This window comes from Orycteropus afer, unplaced genomic scaffold (genome assembly GCF_000298275.1).
Source record: "Orycteropus afer afer isolate SDZICR_OR568_19922 unplaced genomic scaffold, OryAfe1.0 scaffold00058, whole genome shotgun sequence".
Classification (NCBI taxonomy): domain Eukaryota; kingdom Metazoa; phylum Chordata; class Mammalia; order Tubulidentata; family Orycteropodidae; genus Orycteropus; species Orycteropus afer.
In genome coordinates, this window is record NW_006921645.1 from 3879192 (window position 1) to 3899439 (window position 20248).

The window sequence follows — 20248 nt, forward strand, 5'->3', positions numbered from 1 at the left end:
AATGATCATTGTATTCCCTGAATTTTAGAAAATGTCTTAAGTTTATGGAATGATTCATCATCTGTGTTTATTTCAGTCTACATGAGGAGCTGGTATTTTTCTGACACAAGAAGTTCTCACTTTTCTAGTATCAATCAACAAAATCAAACATTTATTTGCCAAGTATAGTAAACCCACTGATTCTATATACTGGCTGTAGGTGCTTGTTCCCTGGTGTCATTATTTATATTTTGGATAAGTCATTCTTCAGCCAGTCAGCCACCATTTCAGCCATTTCCTGGCTATGAGAGAGGATAAAGGCATGAGGTATCTTTTTCTCACAGAGTCGGATATCTCCTTCTGGAAAATCTTTCTTGATGTCATCATAGTACTCTTTTGGACACCAATGATCAAGAGTACCATAGTAAAATGTAAGCTGAAAGACAAGACAACACAGATATGGCATCAGCTACCTACAGTGCTTTAAAAGACAGTTTCTTTGGTTGGCCCTATAAACTAGTCCCAAGGCTCCCGCCAGACTGTGGCTATCTTGAATCAGTGAACCTTTAAGGTTTACAGAAGAGTATTAAGAGACACTGATGGAAAGAAGCTCATGTAGGGAGAACATCTATAATTCACAAAAAGGACTTACCGGCAAAGTCACGTGCATTGAGGTGGGTATGGGCACTGGACAGAAGGCAGGTGAGGACGACAGTCACTGAGACACAGTCACTAAGTGACTAGTGACCATTTATTAAATACTTAATCATTTTTATACATTTTTATATGTGTATGTCTCTGTGTGTATCTATCTGTGTATGTATGCATCTAGGCTGCTGTGCTTCACTGAAAAACAGCTATGTTCTAGTTCTGTATTTCTTAAAAAAAGAAAGAAGGCATACGGTGGCAATTTCTACAAATGTACAAACTAAATTGTAAGGACTCTATGACATATGTTATCACTGAGAAAAAAAAAAAAGAGTTATGCTCAGCTGTAGTCCATAAGTGGAGCTGTAGTCACCTGCAGTTTCCATAACTGTATCGCATTTGCTTGTTCATTCACTCACTCAAATACTTATTCACTAATTTGTTTAGCTAATACTTACTGAGCATCTACTTTGTATTAGGAATCTGAAAAACAGTCTCCAGTGTGTGTGTGTGTGAAGATAGGAGACACTATGTACACGAGGCAATCATGACTTATATCAGAGGTAGCACAGGGTGCTGAGAGCCCAGAGGAGGGAAGCAGCGAAAGGGACTCAGGAAAGATTCCCTGGAGAGCTGAGCCTTCAAGATGGGGAGGATGCACACTGTGAGGAACACACCAAACAAAGTAAAAGGAAATATGAAGGAGGATGATGGGGAATTCCAAGTAATTAAAAATGGCCGAACACAGAGTGGTGAGAGATAAGACTGAAGAGGCAGATAGAGATTGGGTCATGGATAACCATCTTCTGGGCTTTATTCTAAAGTCCATAGGAGTTAAGAAAAGACTTTAAATAATGAAGTGACACAATCAGGTATGTATATTAGGAAAATTACTCTGGGTACAATGGGGAAGACAGATTGGAGGGGGAGCAAGTGATGAGGAGAGGAGGGTATGAAAAATAGGTGCTCTACACACTGGATCATTTTACTGTATCAATCTTTAAACCTATTATCTGAATATGGGTTGGGGATTGCACTTATAAAAACACTGGCCTTTATTACAACAACATAATGACTTAACTAATATTTAAAAGAAACACCTTAAAGAGAAAAAGGTAGTACTCTATACAGAGTAAATTATTAACAACTAAGCCTTGAGTTACAGATTTATTCTGAATCATTTCAGAGCAATTGTCCTGGGGTTCCAGTGTGGAATGTTGCAGAGAACTTGTGGCTTATCGATTTATCATTTATTTTTTATATTCTCCTATTTTGTTCATTCCAACCACTTCAAGGCAATCTAAAGTCTAAACCAAGTATCATTTTGCCATGGCTCTTAGCAGAGAAAGAACTTCATTTTGTTTCCTGGAGAAGAACCCTGTAGTTTCTGGCTTTTTTCCTCCTGGTCTCTAAAGCTCTCTCTGTAGCTCTCAAATACTGCAACATCACAGCCAGTGAGTAACCTTTCTGTCCAGGCGTGATAAAATAAGTTTTCCAGACTCTCTTCGCAATCACTCTGCTACAGCTTCCTCCTATAATACTGTTAGGAATAAAGCTCTTTGCAGCATTAATTATCTACCAAAAGGGTTCATAGCTTTAGGTTCTCTCTAAACCACTCCCCACTTTTACCATCATGAATCTTTTAAATTATATTCAGGAAGTAGCACATGGCACAGTCATCACACACAGTTGCTCAGCATTCCCTCAGTGTCTAAAGCGGTAAATCTGGATGGATGTTCAGATTTGGGTTTGTGTTCGTCAGGGCTGTTGCCCCACTCCTGTGTACTCTCTTGTCTGGAGATATTTGGACACTGAAAAGCCTATTTGGGAGCCCTCAGACAAGTGCAAGCTATTATAAAACAAAGGGTTAGCTAGAAGGAAACCAAGGCAGAAAAGATGTCTTGACCAGAGAATGACCACTGTACACACCTGCCATTTCACACATTTTGAAATGTGAGTGACATTTCTAAGAATATCTCTATGAAGAACTTAGCATTTACTTCTCTGGGAGGCAATTACAACTTGGAACACAACTAGAACTTTCCAGTGACAAGTCCAGCTTAATGAAGCTCAGCACTGGGGAAACACCATCCCTTTCCTCATGCATGGAGGTGATAGATAGTTGTGCAGGGTTAATAAGGATGGATTATAGGGACTCTATACCCACCTTTGGCTATCAAGATAAGTCATGTCCAACTATGGAACAGTTCCAAGTAGTTACAAGGCACACACTGCCCAAAGTATGTACTAAAACCTCAAAAAAGCAGTATTAGTATTTAAAATAGCACAATAGTGAAGAGTCTAGATTTCTCCTATGCTAATCTGATTTTGATTCTGGAACCTCCATGACCAGTAACCATTTAGTGTGCTGAATTTTGTTAAATCTCTAATTGATTGTGGGGCCAGGTTTTCCCTTTTTCTTAAGTTCTTTAGGCTATATTCACTGAAGGGCTCTCTATAAAAATCTTGGCTTACAAGTAAAACACGTGGTCACTCTAATGCATGTACACACACTGACTCGAGATACTTCCTGTTCCCTACAGATTATAAGTCACAGGCAATAGATCTGACCAGAGGACTCTGCACCTGTAACCCTAAACAGGAAACTGAAAAAGTATGGAGTGTGTGAAAGTAGTGGTGGGGGTTTGGGGGAGGACAGGTGAAAGGGAAAGAAAGAGAAAGAACTTCAAGTGTGGAGAGGCACCAAAATAGTGGTTAAGAGTATAAACTATTATTATGTGGGTATGCAAAAATGAATCACTATGAATAATACTGAACTGACAAAAACTCAGAACAACGTGTCAGCCTCTGCGCTAAGCACTTTCCACGTATTATCACATTCAGAAGGAACCAGTCCCTGGAGAGGGGCATCATGCTTGGTAGAGGGTCAGTGAAAAAGGAAGATTCTCATCAAGATGGATTAACACAGTGGCTACAGAGATGGGCTCAAGCATAGCAACAGCTGTGGGGATGGTAGAGGACTGGGCAGTGTTTCGCTCTGTTGTACACATGGTCACTATTAGATGGAACCGACTCGACGACAGTCAGCAACAACAACAGCATCTCATTCAGTCCTTCTAGCAGTCCTCTGAGGAAGGTACTGTATCCTTATTTATAGAAGAAGAAACTGAGGTTTAGAGAGGTTAGGAAAACTCCTCAAATTCAAGCAATTAGAGAATCTTTTGGGTTACTGCACCAGCAAAAATAATGCCCACTGCTTTTCTAGGCTGTGTGTGCATTTCATAGACAGCTGCAGCTCCCTGGGTGCTAAATTAATAGGTGGTATGGAAGGTGTAACAGTCAGCCAGCACTAAAAAAACAAAACAAAACAAAACAAAAAAACAAAGAGGAATGATGCAGACACACAGTGAAGAGATACATTTTCTATGCTTTGAGAGGTCAAGAAAAATTATGTTATTCCTGCTTTCTTCATTCTTTCTTTCCCACTCTAACTCCCACCTGGCAAGCCCCCCCCCCCATCTCCAGCCCAAAGAAGCAAAAGGTTAGCTACAAAGCAGCTAGCTGCTTATCAAGGGAGAGCAAATCAGTACCCACACATTTAGGCCCCCTCCCTGCTAGCTACAGTGTCCTGTCTTGACTTTATTTTGCAGATTCCCTGGGCTCAGTGTCCAAAGTGTTAGGTCCTGCAATACATCTCCATCGCTAGGGAGAATTCAGAACAAGTTGGACTATACCAACTGCCTTCTGCTTCTCCTTTTCCACAAAGTTAAAGGCACTTAAGCCTCTACCTTACAACTCTGAAGGCAACATATTCTATAAGCATCTTCTTTCAATTGTTTAAAAATCATATCCCTCTCAGGAGCATAAGAAGACACAAAACTTTCAATTTTCACTGAAGGCTTTCTGAGCAACTCTTTTTAGGACTTGAGGACTTGCTAAAGAAACTCACTGCCATTGAGTTAATTCTGACTCACCGTGACTCCCACTGGATTTCTGAGGCTGTAAATATTTACAAGCAGCAGAAGAGATCCAAGTAAGGGGATGGGCCCAGGCCCCACCCCCAAAAGACAGGAAAGCAGGGGAAAGAAAAGGCAGGGGAACAACAGAGCAAGCAATGGCTGGGATCCAGGCAAGGGGAGGGACCCAGGCCCCACCCCCAAGAGGCAGGAAAGTGGGAGAAAGAAAAGCCAGGGGGACGACAAAGTGAGCAGCGGCTGGGATCCAGGTAAGGGGAGGGACCTAGGCCCCATCCTTAAAAGGCAGGAAAGCAGGTGAAAGAAAAGCAGGGGAATGACAGAGTGAGCAGTGTCAGGGATTCAGGTAAGGGGAGGGCGGAGAAGTTTCAAACAGTTAAGGGAGACAAACTTGTCTGTCAGTTTGTTGTACTGTGGTGACTGACATGTTGCTATGAGGCTTGAGGCTGTGCCACCAGTGTTTCAAACACCAGCAGGGTTGCACATGGTGCACAGATATCAGCCCAGCTTACAGACTGAGACAGACTAGGAAGAAGGAAGAAGCCATCCACTTCTCAAAGAATTGGCCAGGGAAAACCTTATTAAGAGCAGAGAAACACTGCCTGATACATTACTGTACAACTTTATGAATAGCTTGGAAACACCATCTGATACAGTGCAGGAGGATGAGCTCCTTAGGCTGGAAGGCTCTCAAAATATGAGTGGGAAAGAGCTGCATCATCAGAGTAGAACCAACCTTAATGATACAGATAAAAAAAAGCTTTTGAGACCTCCATTTGTTGATGTGGCACAACTCAAATTAAGGACGACAGCTGCAAACATCCATTAATAATTGGAACATGGAATGAATGAAGTATGAATCTAGTAAAATTGGAAGTTGTAAAAAATGAAATAGAATGCATAAAGATTGATATCCTAGGCATTAGTGAGCTGAAATGGACTGGTTTTGGCCATTTTGAATCAGACAACCATACGATCTACTATGCTGGGAATGACAATTTGAAGAGGAATGGCGTGGCATTCATCATCGCAAAGGATATTTCAAGATCTGTCCTGAAGTACAATGCTGTCAGTGATAGGATAATATCCACAAGCCTACAAGGAAGTCCAATCAATATGACTATTATTCAAATTTATCCACCAACCACCAAAGCCAAAGTTGAGGAAATTGAAGATTTTTATGAACTTTTGCAGTCTGAAATTGACCAAACATGCAATCAAGATGTGTTAATTATCACTGGTGACTGGAATGCAAAAGTTGGAAACAAAGAAGAATCACCAGTAGTTGGAAAATTTGGGTTTGGTGACAGAAATGATACTGTAGATTGTATGATAAAATTTTGCAAGACCAATGACTTATTCATTGCAAATACCTTTTTTCAATAGCACAGATTGCAGCTATACACGTGGACTTCACCAGATGGAGTACACAGGAATCTGGCTACATCTGTGGCAAGAGGCTATGGAAAAGCTCAATATCTTCAGCCAAAACAAGACCAGGAACTGATTGTGGAAACAGACCATCAATCACTCAGTTGCAAGTTCAAGTTCAAGCTGAAGAAAATTAAAACAAGTCCATGAGAGCCAAAATATGACCCTGAATATATATATCCCTCCTGAATTTAGAGACCATCTAAAGAACAGATTTGATGCATTGAACACCAATGACTGAAAACCTGAAGAATTGTGGGATGACATCAAGAACATCACCCATGAAGAAAGTAAGAGGTCATTAAAAAGATGAGAAAAAGAAGAAAAGACCAAAATGGATGTCAGAAGAGACTCTGAAACTTGCCCTTGAGTGGAGAGTAGCTAAAACAAATGGAAGCATGTAACAAGATAAAAGAGCTGAACAGAAGATTTCAAAGAGCAGCATGAGCAGAAAAAGCCAATTACTATAATGAAATGTGCAAAGACCTAGAGTTAGAAAACCAAAAGGGAAGAACACACTGGGTATTTCTCAAGCTGAAAGAACTGAGGAAAAAATTTAAGCCTTGAGTTGCAATACTGAAAGATTCTATGGGCTAAATATTGAATGATGCAGGAAACATCAAAAGAAGATGGAAGGAATATACAGTGTCACTGTACCAAAAAGAACTGGTCAATGTTCATCCATTTCAGGAGGTGGCATATGATCAAGAACCAATAGTAGAGAAGGAATAAGTCAAAGCTGCACTAAAGGAATTGGCAAAGATCAAGGCTCCAGGAATTGATGGAATACCCATTGAGATGTTTCAACAAATGGAGGCACTCACTCGGTTATGCCAAGAGATTTGGAAGACAGCTACCTGGCCAACTGACTGGAAGAGATCCATATTTGTACCTATTCCAAATAAAGGCCATCCCACAGAATGTGGAAATATTGAACAATATCATTAATATCACATGCAAGTAAAATATTACTGAAGATAATTAAAAAATGGTTACAGCAGTATATTGACAGAGGACTTCCAGAGTTGCAAGCCAATTCAGAACGGGACGTGGAACAAAGGATATCAGTGCTGATATCAGATGGATCTCGGCTCAAAGCAAAGAATACTAGAAAGATGTTTACCTGTATTTTATTGACTATGCAAAAGCATTTGATTGTGTGGATCATAACAAACTGTGGGTAACATTGAGAAGAATGGGAATTTCAGAACACTTAATTGTGCTCATGAGGAACCTGTACATAGACCAGGAGGCTGTTGTTTGAAGAGAACAAAGGGACACTGCATGCTTTAAAATCAAGAAGGGAGTGTGTCAGCATTGTAGGCTTTGACCATACTTATTCAATCTATATGCTGAGCAAATAATCTGAGAAGCTGGACTATATGAAGAAGAATGTGGTATCAAGATTGGAGGAAGAATCATTAACAATCTGCGATATGCAGATGACACAACTTTGCTTGCTGAAAGTGAGGATGACTTGGAGCACTTACTGATGAAGACTGAAGAATACAGTCTGCAGTATGGATTACATCTCAATATAAAGAAAACAAAAATCTTCACAACTGGACCTATAAGTAGCATCATGATAAATGGAGAAAAGATTGAAGCTGTCAAAGACTTCACATTGCTTGGTTCTACAATTGACACCAATGGAAACAGCAGTCAGGACATCAGATGACGTATAGCGTTGGGCGAATCAGCTGCAAAGGACCTCTTTCAAGTGCTGAGGAGCAAAGATGTCTCCTTGAGGACTAAGGTGTGCCTGATACAAGCCATGATATTTTTAATCACCTCATATGCATGTGAGAGCTGGACAATGAATAAGGAAGACCGAAGAAGAATTGATGCTTTTGAGTTGTGGTGCTGGAGAAGAATGCTGAAAATACCATGGACTGCTAGAAGAACTAACAGATCTGTCCTGGAGGAAGTGCAGCTGGAATGCTCCTTGGAAATGAGAATGGCCAGACCTCGTCTCACCTACTTTGTTGTCAGAAGGGACTTTTCCCTGGAGAAAGATGTCATGCTTGGTAAGGTGGAGGGTCGATGAAAGAGAGGAAGGCCCTCAGTGAGATGGACTGACACAGTGGCTGCGGCGATGGGCTCAAGTATAGCAGGGATTGAGCAGCTGGCGCAGGACCAGGGCAGTGTTTCATTTTGCTGTGCATAGGGTTGCTATGAGTTGGAAACAACTCAATGGCACCTAACAACAGCAACAACAAAATCTTTACGGAAGTAGATTGCCCCATCTTCCTTCCACAGAGTTGCTGGTGGGTTGGAAACACCGACCTTGTGGTTAGCAGCCAGATGCCTTGTCCACTATGCCACCAGAGCTCCTCATTGCTAAAGAAATAGAAAATTTAATTTCCAATTCACTTTGCTTCCTCTTTTTCCCTTTCATCCCTAACTGGCTCAATGACCATTCTTGAGAAAATAAGAATTAAAATAATCCAAAAAAAAAAAAAAAAAAAAGTAGCTGAGCATGGAGGTGAAAACTCAATACTTCATGTTCACTGAACCCTGCTTCCTCTCTGCAGGTATCCAGGTGGCAGTGAGAATTGAAACTCCCAAGGAGGAGGAATAGGTCCAACCAGGTTACTGACTGCACCAGTGGCCAGTTGTTGGACAGCTATGCATCAAAAGGTTTCCAACATGGGGCCCTCTCCTTTCTGTGTGCCTAAAGCGTAAAGGGTCAGAACCCATTCATTCCCACATGGAAGTCTTGCTTAATTTAGGGAAATGGCCCAGGTCCACTCACGATAATTCTTAGCACTAGGGTATTATGCCAAAATCCCAGTAAAAATTAAGTACATCTTTGTTTCCCTTCATCACTAAGGGAGATGCAACACCTCCCTTAGGCATCTTATAGGGAGCAATGGCCATGATCTAGGATGGAGTAGGGACATTCCAGGATCTCTTGGCCACATACCTTAAAATCACCAAAATCTTTCATAACAGAATGAAATTATCTAGGAAGGGGTGTGTGTGGGGAGGAAAAGTTAGGTAAATAGTCTTTTTAAAGTACTCAGAGACATATCTAGGATACAACTAACTTTATAATGATAATAACTAATATTTACTGAATGTCTAGTACACACCAACCACTGTTGGAAGGTCTTGAAATGAATTACACCACCAATTTTTACAACAAGTGAATGTGAATAAATAGTATTAACTGTTTATACTAATGAAAAGATGAAGCACAGTGCAATCAAGCAACTTAACCAATGTCACATAACTCTTCGGGTAGAGGACCTGGAGTTTAAACTAGATTTGTGACTCTGAAGAGTCTACACTCCAGCATACCATCTCCTTTTCATCATGCTCTCCTAGACAGCTCCAGGGCATGTTAGCACCATTGCCCAAAATGAAGCTTTCAAGGTCACAATGATTAAGATAAAAAAACAAACAAAAAAACCACCTACTTACTTTCAGGATGATTATGACATTCTGAACAGGCTTCAAATTAAATAGCCAGAACTAACACAATCAGTTTCAGAGTGAGGCTGGCGGAAAGGCAGCTCTGGTTAGTTGGTCTGGGCAGCACTTCCTATGCTCCACCGAGCAGGACGTGTGCATGTCAGAAGGATTTGCATGCTCAAATCTGCAAAAACTGCACAAGTTTGTGCCCAAAGGCAACATGCACCTCTGGGCTAAGGTGGGCTAAGAAGGATAAGGGGATAGGAGAGAATTCCTATTCTTGAGGACATTTTGCCCCTTTCCCAAACCAGACTGTAGCCCTAGCCTGGCCTCTGCAGGCAGCCCCTCCACCCATGCTACCTTCATTACAAAGCTGTGCCGTGTGTTCCCTCTGGGAACAATTTCAGACTCCTATGGACTGATGGTGATGTTCAGATTCAGTCTGGCAGTAGCATACACCAGCTGTTGCCATAAGCCGGGGCCAAAGATGGTCACGGCAGTTTAGAATTTCCCTCCTAAGTGAGTTTTAAATGGAAACTTCAAGTTTATAAACCAAACACTAATTTACTTTTCTATGAATGAGACATACATCCCCTTGTAGTTTAGAGCAATGACAGAGTAAGGGAATACTGACCTCATATTTGCCTCAAAGACACCAGGTGCCTCATAAAGCAGAACATATTCCAGAGCCTCCCAGATGAATGCTGGGAGTGGGGTGGCGAAAGTGGACTGCCGATTCTCTTCCCTTGGTTTATTCTATCCTTCCTCCTAACCCTTCAAGCTGTGTTCCCCAAGGATCAATCTTTAAATGTCTTCTCTCCTTAGTCTGCATGCTCTCTTAGGTTAATATCTACACTCCTGGCCTCAACTATATCCTCATGATTTCCACATAAAAATTCAGCCCAGACTACTCTTCTATGATTCATACCCACATAGCCAACTACCATAGCCATGTGTCCACTTGGATGTCTCTGAAATATTGCAAACACAAGTACCAAAACAAATTATTTTCTCAACCATCTCTCATAACTTGTTGCTGCTTCTCCTCCCATGTTCCCTACCTCATTACTAAATACAGATACAGAGAAATAATCTTAGAAAACTTCATCTTCCACTCACTCATATCCTATAAGTGCTAAGTGACTTTGATTCTGCCTCCTAAAGATCTCCAAATTCTATCCTCTCTCCATCCCCAATCCCATTTCCTTGATTCTTGTAAAAGCCTTATAAATACTCTAGCTGCCTGCCTCAAATTTCATTCTTTTCCAATATTCTTGCACACATTTCTTCCCAAATAATCCCATTCATTTGTTAATTTTATCCCACTTCTAGGGATATTGATATGAACTGGTTGTTCTTATCACCTGGCATATATCCTGACTGGTCAGTAACCATATCATATAGTGGTCAAATATTTTGAATATCACTCTTGATTATTATTCCTTGCAATGGCTCCCCAATAACACAAAACTGTCTAGTCTCTTTAGTGTAGTATACCATGGCTTCTTATTCTCAGGCTGGTGCCAAAGCCGTAACACTAGTTTCTCTAACACAAGGCTTCTCCACTTGGGGCCTACAGATACATTAGGTAGAAGTGGGACTATGTAAACATGGATGGAAAAAGTTACAACTTTATTTTTGTTAACCTTGAACTGTACTTTGGTATTTCCTTCAATTATGAATGCAGGCAATAAACCATAGTAGTATCAGTAGAGTCTATATTTTGTCACCTAAGATTATAGATATTTCTAAATTACAGTAAACTTATTACAGATAACTAAAATTAGTTATGCTCATTACTACAAATTTACAATAGTTACTATGACTGATATTACATCTCATTATTTTATATGTTAATAAAGATTCACATATTACTTATATTACATATTTGTTTAAAAATATTTTGATAACTATATTTTAATATAATTGGTTCTTTTATAACCCTATGTATGTATTTTATGCACTTAAAAACATTAGTCTCAGAAAAGGTCCACACACTTTATGAGACAGCCAAACTCTCTGGCACTTCAAAGATTTGGAATCTATACTCTTAATTGTTTGCTCATCCATCTATCTTTCCATCCATCCATCTACCACACATTAATTGATTGCTTATCATGTAACATGGATTGTGCTAGATCCCAGACAGTGTCAAGATGAGAAATACACAGTTCTTTTCCTTAAGGTGGGAGAGAGAGGGAAGGCTGAGTGTTTAAACACCGTGTGGTAACTGCAGTATCATAACTTTACATAGGGAGCATAGGTGCCCAGGGGAAGGACACCCAACCAAAATCAGGAGCTGGGGAAAGCCTCATAGAAATAACATTAGAGTCAAGCAGATTTAGTCAGGTGAAGAAATAACATAACCCATGAAGCCACAAACCATGGTTATACCCTTTTGTAAACAACTATTTGTCTGACATTATTTGCTCTAGGAAAGGGAAACAACTTTATACAATGTTGAAGCACTGCAAAGATACACACTTGTCCAAAATTGTACACAAAGTCTCTAGACTTTGAAGAGAAGACAATCAGCCCAGTAGATTTCCCATAGAATTAAAAAGGTATATATTCCTGAAGAAGGTAAAATCTCTCTTCACGTGGATAAAAGAAATCCAGTGAAAAATCTGAATTTAGAACCAAAGCTGCTGATTATGGAATGACTGTTTTTCCAGGAGAGGAAAAAGAATCAGAAAGCTGCCTGTAGGATACAGTGTTGTTTTTAGGTGCTGTCAAGTTTATTTGGACTCACAGCGACCTTATAAAACAGAGTAGAACTGCTCCATAGGGTTTCTAGGCTGTAATCTTTATGACAGCATATTGCCAGGTCTTTTTCACACAGAGCTGCTGAGTGGGTTTGAAATCTCCAACTTTTCAGTTAACAGCTGAGTGCTCAATCCTTGTGCCAACAGGTCTCCTTCATGATACAATAGAGAGGCTATATTTAGACTAACTCCTTTTGGTTTCCTGACTGGATAAATGTGTGCAAAGACACATTTTTCAGAATTATTTTAATAACTCAGATATACTGAATGATTTTTGTACCAATATTGTTGTTGTTGTTCTGTGCCGTTGAGTCGGACCTGACTCATAGTGACCCCTCCTTGGGTTTCTGAGGCGGTATCACTATGGAAGTAGATTGCCCAACCTTCCTTCCGAGGAGTGGCTGGTGGGTTTAAACCACCAGCCTTCTGGTTAGCAGTCAAGTGCCTTAGGCACTATGCTACCAGAATATTAGTGGTTCAAAAACTCTTCACACTGGACAATTCAGCTAGGTATGAAGTTTCTGAAAGCCTATGTTTGGGCTGAAATGAGCAGAGTAACTTTGACTAAAATATATAAAAGAGGCATATTTCTAGTTTTGGGAATTAGTCTTCAAGCCTAATTATCAGGGTGTTGGAAGGTAGAAGGAAATGGCCGACCATCTTCCTACAACTATTCACCCTTTCAAGGTTCCTTTTTTTCTTGAGTGGACTGGGACATATTATGTTGATTCAACTTTTACCTATATTAAATTACAGCATGTTTCCTCTTTTTCATTACAGGAAAAAAAAGTTGCGATAAACTTCCTGTCTCTCTAGTTTCATCTAGGAATTGGATTTGTATTATTCTAGTGGAGAGCTCAAATTTAGCTGATAGAAAGGATAATCAATTAACTGCACTGGTCTATTTTGGCAAGATAGCTTTGCATCACTAAAGTAAACAATGCCCTGTTTCCCCAAATTTCACAAGTACGTTTAACCCTGTCTTAAAAATAAAACAAAAGCAAAGTATTCCCTGTAGCTGGAAAAGTCTATTCCTGCGACTGTATGTTAATACTAACCTTGAAATCTTACTATCTACCATTTTACACTCATTTTTCTCCCATAAAAGTTACAGTAAACCTTACAGCCCTGACAGAGTTACCACAAACAGACCTCTATCTGGGAATGATTATATTGCATATGGATTTAACTTAGGGCTGGAATAAGTTAGCACCTTTCTTTGACCTCTATCTGAACATAACACACAGAAAGAATCCAGAAATGATGAGTATTTTACAGCAGCTGGCTCCTACAGGTGGTAAGGCCGGCTTTGACACAAGATGTCTAGTCATTCAGCAAGTGTGAATTTTGGAAGTGAGCATCTGCCAGTCTTATTATTAACTGGAAGGTGTGTTGTTTTTATAAACTTTCAAACTTGAGAAGTTAAAATGCATTTTTGAAACAGAGTCAGTTATAATTTAAGTGAAAAATAAAATAGGGTTTTTCTTGCATTTTTATGTCCTTGAAGAACAAACAGGTCCCTCCTGGGGTCCCAATTCATTAGTAAAGGCTTCCTTCTGGTTTCAAAATTTCAATCTGTGACCAACTGTCATTTAGAAAAATGATAAACACAATAGTCATAAGACACAGATTAGCATTTTAAAAATCCTCAATGGGTAAAGCCACTACAGATCAATATTCTGAAAAAAAAAAAATTGTTTTTGATGACATACACATTTCTTGTTTTAAGATAATTTTATGGGGAGGTTACATAAATGTGAATTAACATTATATGCAGGTTGAAGTTTATGAAGAAATTCTAAACCCAGTAGGGTATCTATGATTTTACTTCCAAATTGTCAGTACCTGATCTTATATAAGAGTTGGCCACTCAGCAGGGATAATTTCATTGCCATAGTTCAGCATCAAATGTAAAGCTCTAAACTAGTACTGTTTCCAAAGGAAATATAATGTAGGTCACATAGTTAATTTTAAAATTTCTACTAGCTACATTTTAAAAAAGTATAAAGAAATGGATGAATTTGCCTTCAGTAATTAATTTACAACAAACTAAACCAAACCCACTGCCATCAACTCAATTCCAATTCATAGCAACCCCCACTGGGTTTCCAAGGCTATAAATCTTTACAGAAGTAGACTGTCCCATCTTCCTTCCACAGAATGGCTGGTGGGTTAGAACCACCAACCTTTTGGTTAGCAGTCAAATGCCTTGGGCACTGCACATAATAGCTCCTTATATTTTATTAATATTATATACTAAAAAAAGCCACCAGTTCCCATTGAGTCAATTCCAAATCCCGGTGACCCTGTGTGTGTCAGAGTGGAACCATGCTCCATGGGTTTTCAGTGGATGATTTTTCAGAAGTAGCTCATCAGGCCGTTCTTGCAAAGCACCTCTGGGTGGATTTAAACCTCCAACTGTCTGGTTAGCTGCTGAGCAGGTTAACCATTTGCATCACCCAGGGCCTCCTTTATTTAACCCAATATATTTAAATTATTATCATTTGATTGTGTAATCAATAGAAAAATAGTAATAAAATATTCAATATTTTTCTATACTAAGTTTTCGACATCCAATGCATATTTCACACTTCAGAAGATCTCGATTCAGACTATCCACAAATAACCACATGTTGTGTTCTCTTCAGGATGGTCTTTGGTACTTCTATGGCATCATTTGCCCATCAGGATGGTCAGACAAGTAAATGATGCCACGGAAGTACCAAAGCTGCCCAAACTGTAGTGTGCTCAGACATATTCTGACCAATGGTTCTCTTAAAGTTTCAGGGATTGGTGCTTCCAAATGGGTTTGTGTAAGATTCTGGCATTGGCAGCAATAACTCACAAATGCTTAATATTTCAATCTTTGCCTTCCTACACCTGCTTGTATTGAAAACTGATCATGATTTTAGAGCTAGTAATCTATTTCCTAGCTAGTAGCTGGACAATCCTACTTCTGTAGTTATATTACCTCGGAAACCCAAGGAGGGCTCGCTATGAGTCAGGGCTGACTCAACGGTACATAACAACAACAAAAAGAAGCTATTTCTTACTCTACTAGGCTGCAGAATAAGTAAGACTCACTAGTCATCAGATCATATGTAATATCAGTTCTTTTTCAATGTTTTATTTATATTTTAATGTAACTCATTCATTTATTCCATTAATATTACTGAAAATCTTCTTAGTACAAGATCCTAGAGAATTTGAAATGCACTGATAAAACAGAGAAGTATTGACTCTGAAAATAAATTCAGGAACAACAGGTGGTAAAATATATTAAAATAACTAATTAGCTTCACTCTCTATGCAACTTTTAAGGATTACATTAATTTTAACTAGAAGTAGAGCTCTATCTGAAATCTACAAACTCTTGAGGACTTACAAATTTGAACAATTCTAGTCTTTGATCCTCAGTAAATACTTCTGCCGATCTCCTTGCTTTCTTACTCCTTGGCAAGTACTAAAGCGATTACCTTAGGTAAATGTTTCTTTATGGTTTCGTTGTCTCTCTCCACCACCTGCATCATTTCTTGGCCCCCAAGGTAAGCAGCATTTGCTACATTAAAGAAAACAAAACACACACACAAAAAAACAGCCAGTTAGAATATATAGAATAAACACAAATGTCAAATTATTTTAATATATTCCTAGACCTCCATTTCTTTAGGCAAGTGTTATCTGATGTGAGATATCAGTGAGGCAAAGAGAGGCATATAAGTCAGGCAACATGCTTAGTCTCTGGAAACAAGAGCATGTCTTACTAAAAAATAAACAAACAAATAAATAAAACTTCTCTCAGCCATATTTGGCTTTCTCAATAGGCAAGTGGAGTAGTATGACAAAATAACATCAGAAAATATAGGAGATAACAAGTATTTGTAAATGTACCTGATAAATATATGTTGTTACAATGATTTAAGGATTAGAAGCATAAGTTGTTTGAGATAAATCATGCATACCAGGGCAACTGCATGAACGTTAGAAACATGAAGTTATGCTGCCATTTTTTTAAAAAAGAAAACAACTAAAAATGATGTTTATTTTAAAACATGTTGCAAGGATCTCTGAGAATTTTAAATAAAGGCGAGTCTCAATGCACTGACTCTAAAATGAACAAAGTGACCCTCACTTCCAAGACGTCAAAGACCTAGGGAAGAAGAAGAAAGACAAAGATAAACTGTGTCACTTTCTTCTATTGGTAAGAAAACTTTTGTTTAATAGTTTGCCTTAAATTCCCTTTTTGATTATTATTATTATTGTTACATTGCTTTTCTTTTTGTTAGCATCTTCCAGATATACCTGTTTTTCCCTTTGTTTTCAATACTTTGCCATTTACATATATCTCTTGCAATCAGAACATAAATGGCAGACTTCTTTAAAAATGCAATTTGAAAGCATCTGGCTGTAAGTAACAGGAGCTCTGGTGGCATAGTGGTTAAAGCATTTAGCTGCTAACCAGATGGTCAGTGATTTGAACTTACCAGCCACTCTGAGGGAGAGAGATGAGGCCATCTGCTTCTGTAAAAATTTATAGCCTTGGAAACCCTATGGGACAGTCCTACTCTGTCTTATAGGGTAGTTATTAGTTGGGATCAACTTGATGCTTGATGGCAGTGGATTTTTTTTTTTTTTTTTTTGGGGGGTGATGGTGGTGGTAATTTGGTCTTTAAATAAGGGAGTCTAGTATATATATTTACATATATTGAAAAGAAAGATATTTGTGTATGCTATGCTTTTGTGTTATTTCTGACCCCTGCAGGCAAGTGATATCTGAGGTTTACCTGTGTTTTATTGACTATGTAAAGGCATTAAACTGTGTGGATCCTAACAAATTATGGGTAACATTGCAAAGAATGGGAATTTCAGAACACTTAATTGTGCTCATGAGGAACCTGTACATAGATTAAGAGGCAGTGGTTCAAATAGAACAAGGGGATAATGCATAGGGTCAAGTCAGGAAAGGTGTGTGTTTGTATATTTTCACTATACTTACTCAATCTCTGTGCTCAGCAAATAATCTGAGAAGCAGGACTACATAAAGAAGAATGTGACATCAGGATTGCAGGAAGACTCATTAACAACCTGTGATATGCAGATTACACAACCTTGCTTGCTAAAAGCAAAGAGTACTTAAAGCACTTACTGATGAAGATCAAAGACTACAGCCTTCAGTATGGATTATACCTCAACATAAAGAAAAAAACCCTTAAACTGGACCAACAGGCGACATCACGATAAACTGAAGTTGTCAAGGATTTCATTTTACTTGGATCTTCAATCAACACCCATGGAAACTGCCATCAAGAAATCAAATGATGTATTGCATTGGGCAAATTGGCTGCAAAAGATCTCTTTACAGTGTTAAAGATGTCACTTTGAAGAGTAAGGTGTGCATGACCCAAGCCATGGTATTTGCAATAGTCTAATATGCATGCAAAGGTTGGACAATGAATAAGGAAGTTCAAAGAAGAATTGATGTCTTTGAATTATGGTGCTGGCAAATAATATCAAATATACCATGGACTTCCAGAAGAACAAACAAATTTCTGTTGGAAGAAGTACAACCAAATGCTCCTTGGATGTGAGGATGGAGAGACTTTTCATGTACTTTGGACATATTACATGTTATCAGGAGGAACTAGATCCTGGAGAAGGGTTATCATGCTTGGGAAGGTAGAGGGACAATGAAAAAGAGGAAGATTCTAAATGAAATGGATTGACACAGTGGCTGGAACAATGGGTGCAAACAAAGCAAGAACTGCGACGGTAGCACAGGAATGGAAAGTGTTTCATTTTGTTGTACACAGGGTTGCTAAGTCTGAACTGACTCAACGGCATCTAACAACAACACGCTTTCTTGTTATTTCTGACCCTCTTCCCATCCCCCTTTAATAAGTTTCTCTCTCTCACTTGCTCCCCCCACCCCTTGCTTTTTAAAAAATTTCCTTTCGTTAAAAGTCTCAAAGCATAAATTTCATTTTTATTTACCTAGTGGATATCCTTGCCTAAAATCATGTAGAAACTTACATTTTTCTTTTATTCTCTGAAGTTCATCAGTGTCTATAATCTCTCCATCCAAATAACGCAGGTCCTTAGCAGATTTTCACTTTCTCTTCATACCTTCTCCATGCCCTAATTTAAATTTTCTCCAGTTTTGTTATTACTTGCCACTGAGTCGACTCTGCCTGATGATGACCCTGTGTGTGTAGAGTAGAACTGCTGCTCTATAGGGCTTTCAAGGCTACAACCTTTTGGAAGCAAGACTTCAGGCCAACCTTCAAGGCACCTTTGGGAGTATTTTGAAAGGCTAACTGCCTCTGCCGACCAGGAATGCAAATCAAAACAACAATGAGATACCACTTCACACCTAGTAGGAGGACTGCTATAGACAAAATAATCAGATATAACAAAGGTTGACAAGTATGTGGAGAAATCAGAACCCTCATACATTGCTGGTGGCATTATAAAAATGATGAGCTACTTTGAAAAAGAATTTATCAGTTTGTTAAAATATTAAACAGTTACTGTATGACCCAGTAATTCCAAGAGAAATAAAAACATATGTTCACACAAATACTTGTACCTTATTCATAATAGCTCCAAAGCAGAAACAATCCAAAAACCTATCAACTTACAAATGGATAAAATAAAATGTGATATAGCCATACAGCAGAATATTATTTAGCAGTAAAAGAGAATGAAGTACTGATATATACCACAACAGAGACACACCCTGACTGAAAACATTATGCTAAGTGAAAGAAGCTAGTCACAACAGGCCACATACTGTATAATTTTATTTATATTAAATGTACAAAATTGGCAAATCCATAGAGAGAAAAAGAAGATCATGCTGGTAATCAGGGGCTGGGAGGAGGGCAGATGTGGAGTGACTACTAGTGGGTCTGGGGTTTTTGAGCTGATAAAAATGTTTTAAAACCAGATAGTTTGAATGATTGCACAACTCAGAGAATACACTAAAAAGCACTAATTGTGTACTTTAAAAGGGTGAATTTTATAGTATATGCATTCTATCTAAATGAATATGTTACAAAAAATGGTAGATGCAGATACTATAAGTTTTTATAACTGCATTCCCTATGTTCACAAAGCCAGAGGAAATATTAAGCATGTTAATTAAAGTCATGGAAGATATATAAAAGAACCATACCAAACTTCTAAAGGTGAAAAATACACTGGATGGGATTAAATGCATAGAACTCATTGTTGTAGGGTGGATTCCATCTCATAGTGAACCTACAGATAGGACAGAGTAGAACCTCCCCATAGGATTTCCTAGGCTGCAATGTTTAGGGGAGCAGATTGCCAGGTCTTTTCTCATGAGAAGTTACTGGGTGGGTCTGAACTGCCAACCTTTCAGTTAGCAATCAAGCACTTAATGCCTGTGCCACCAAGGCAGATAAGACATGGCAAAGAAAGGATAGTGAATTTGAAGACACAGCAACTGAAACTATCTAAAATTAAACACATGTGGTCTCATTTGCCACTGTAACTGGCGACTCCAAAGAGGGAGGTACAGAAAAAATATTTAAAGAATGATTGAAAAATTACCAAATTTTCTGTTCTATGACTGAAAACTCATAAATGCAAGAAGCTCAAAGTACCCCAAAGCACAGGAAACATGAAGAAAATTACGCCAACGTATATCATAATCTAATTGCTTAAAACTAGTGATAAAGAGAAAATTTTCAAAGCAACCAGAGGAAAAAAGATATATACAGAGGAGCCAAGATTAAAAATGACAGTAGATTTATTCTTACAGACAATGGACACCAGAAGATAACATCTTTAAAGTAATAAAATAAAAATATAGTTATTTACCTAGAACTCTATATTCAGTGAAAACAGCTTTCAAAAATGAAGGCAAAATAAAGGCATTTTCAGACATATGAAAGCTGAAGAAATTAATCATGAGCAGAACTGTACTATAAGAAATGTGAAGGGAAATTCTTCAAGCAGAAAGATAAAAAGACCAGATGGAGATCTGATCTGCAGAAAGAAATAAAGTGCATAAAAAATACCAACTATGTGGTTAAATTTAAAATATAT

At 38.6% G+C, this 20248-nt stretch overlaps 1 protein-coding gene across 1 annotated transcript in view; it reads right to left on the reverse strand.

Moving 5' to 3' along the window:
* Positions 1 to 223: 223 nt before the first annotated feature.
* The window catches only part of LDAH (lipid droplet associated hydrolase), a 148514-nt gene continuing 128489 nt past the window's right edge, over positions 224 to 20248 (reverse strand). Inside the window, exons 5-6 of the mRNA XM_007939258.1 lie at positions 15652 to 15734; positions 224 to 415 (exon numbers count right to left, since the gene is read on the reverse strand). Coding sequence (XP_007937449.1) covers positions 224 to 415; positions 15652 to 15734 — 275 coding nt within the window. The remainder of the gene's footprint in view (positions 416 to 15651; positions 15735 to 20248) is intronic.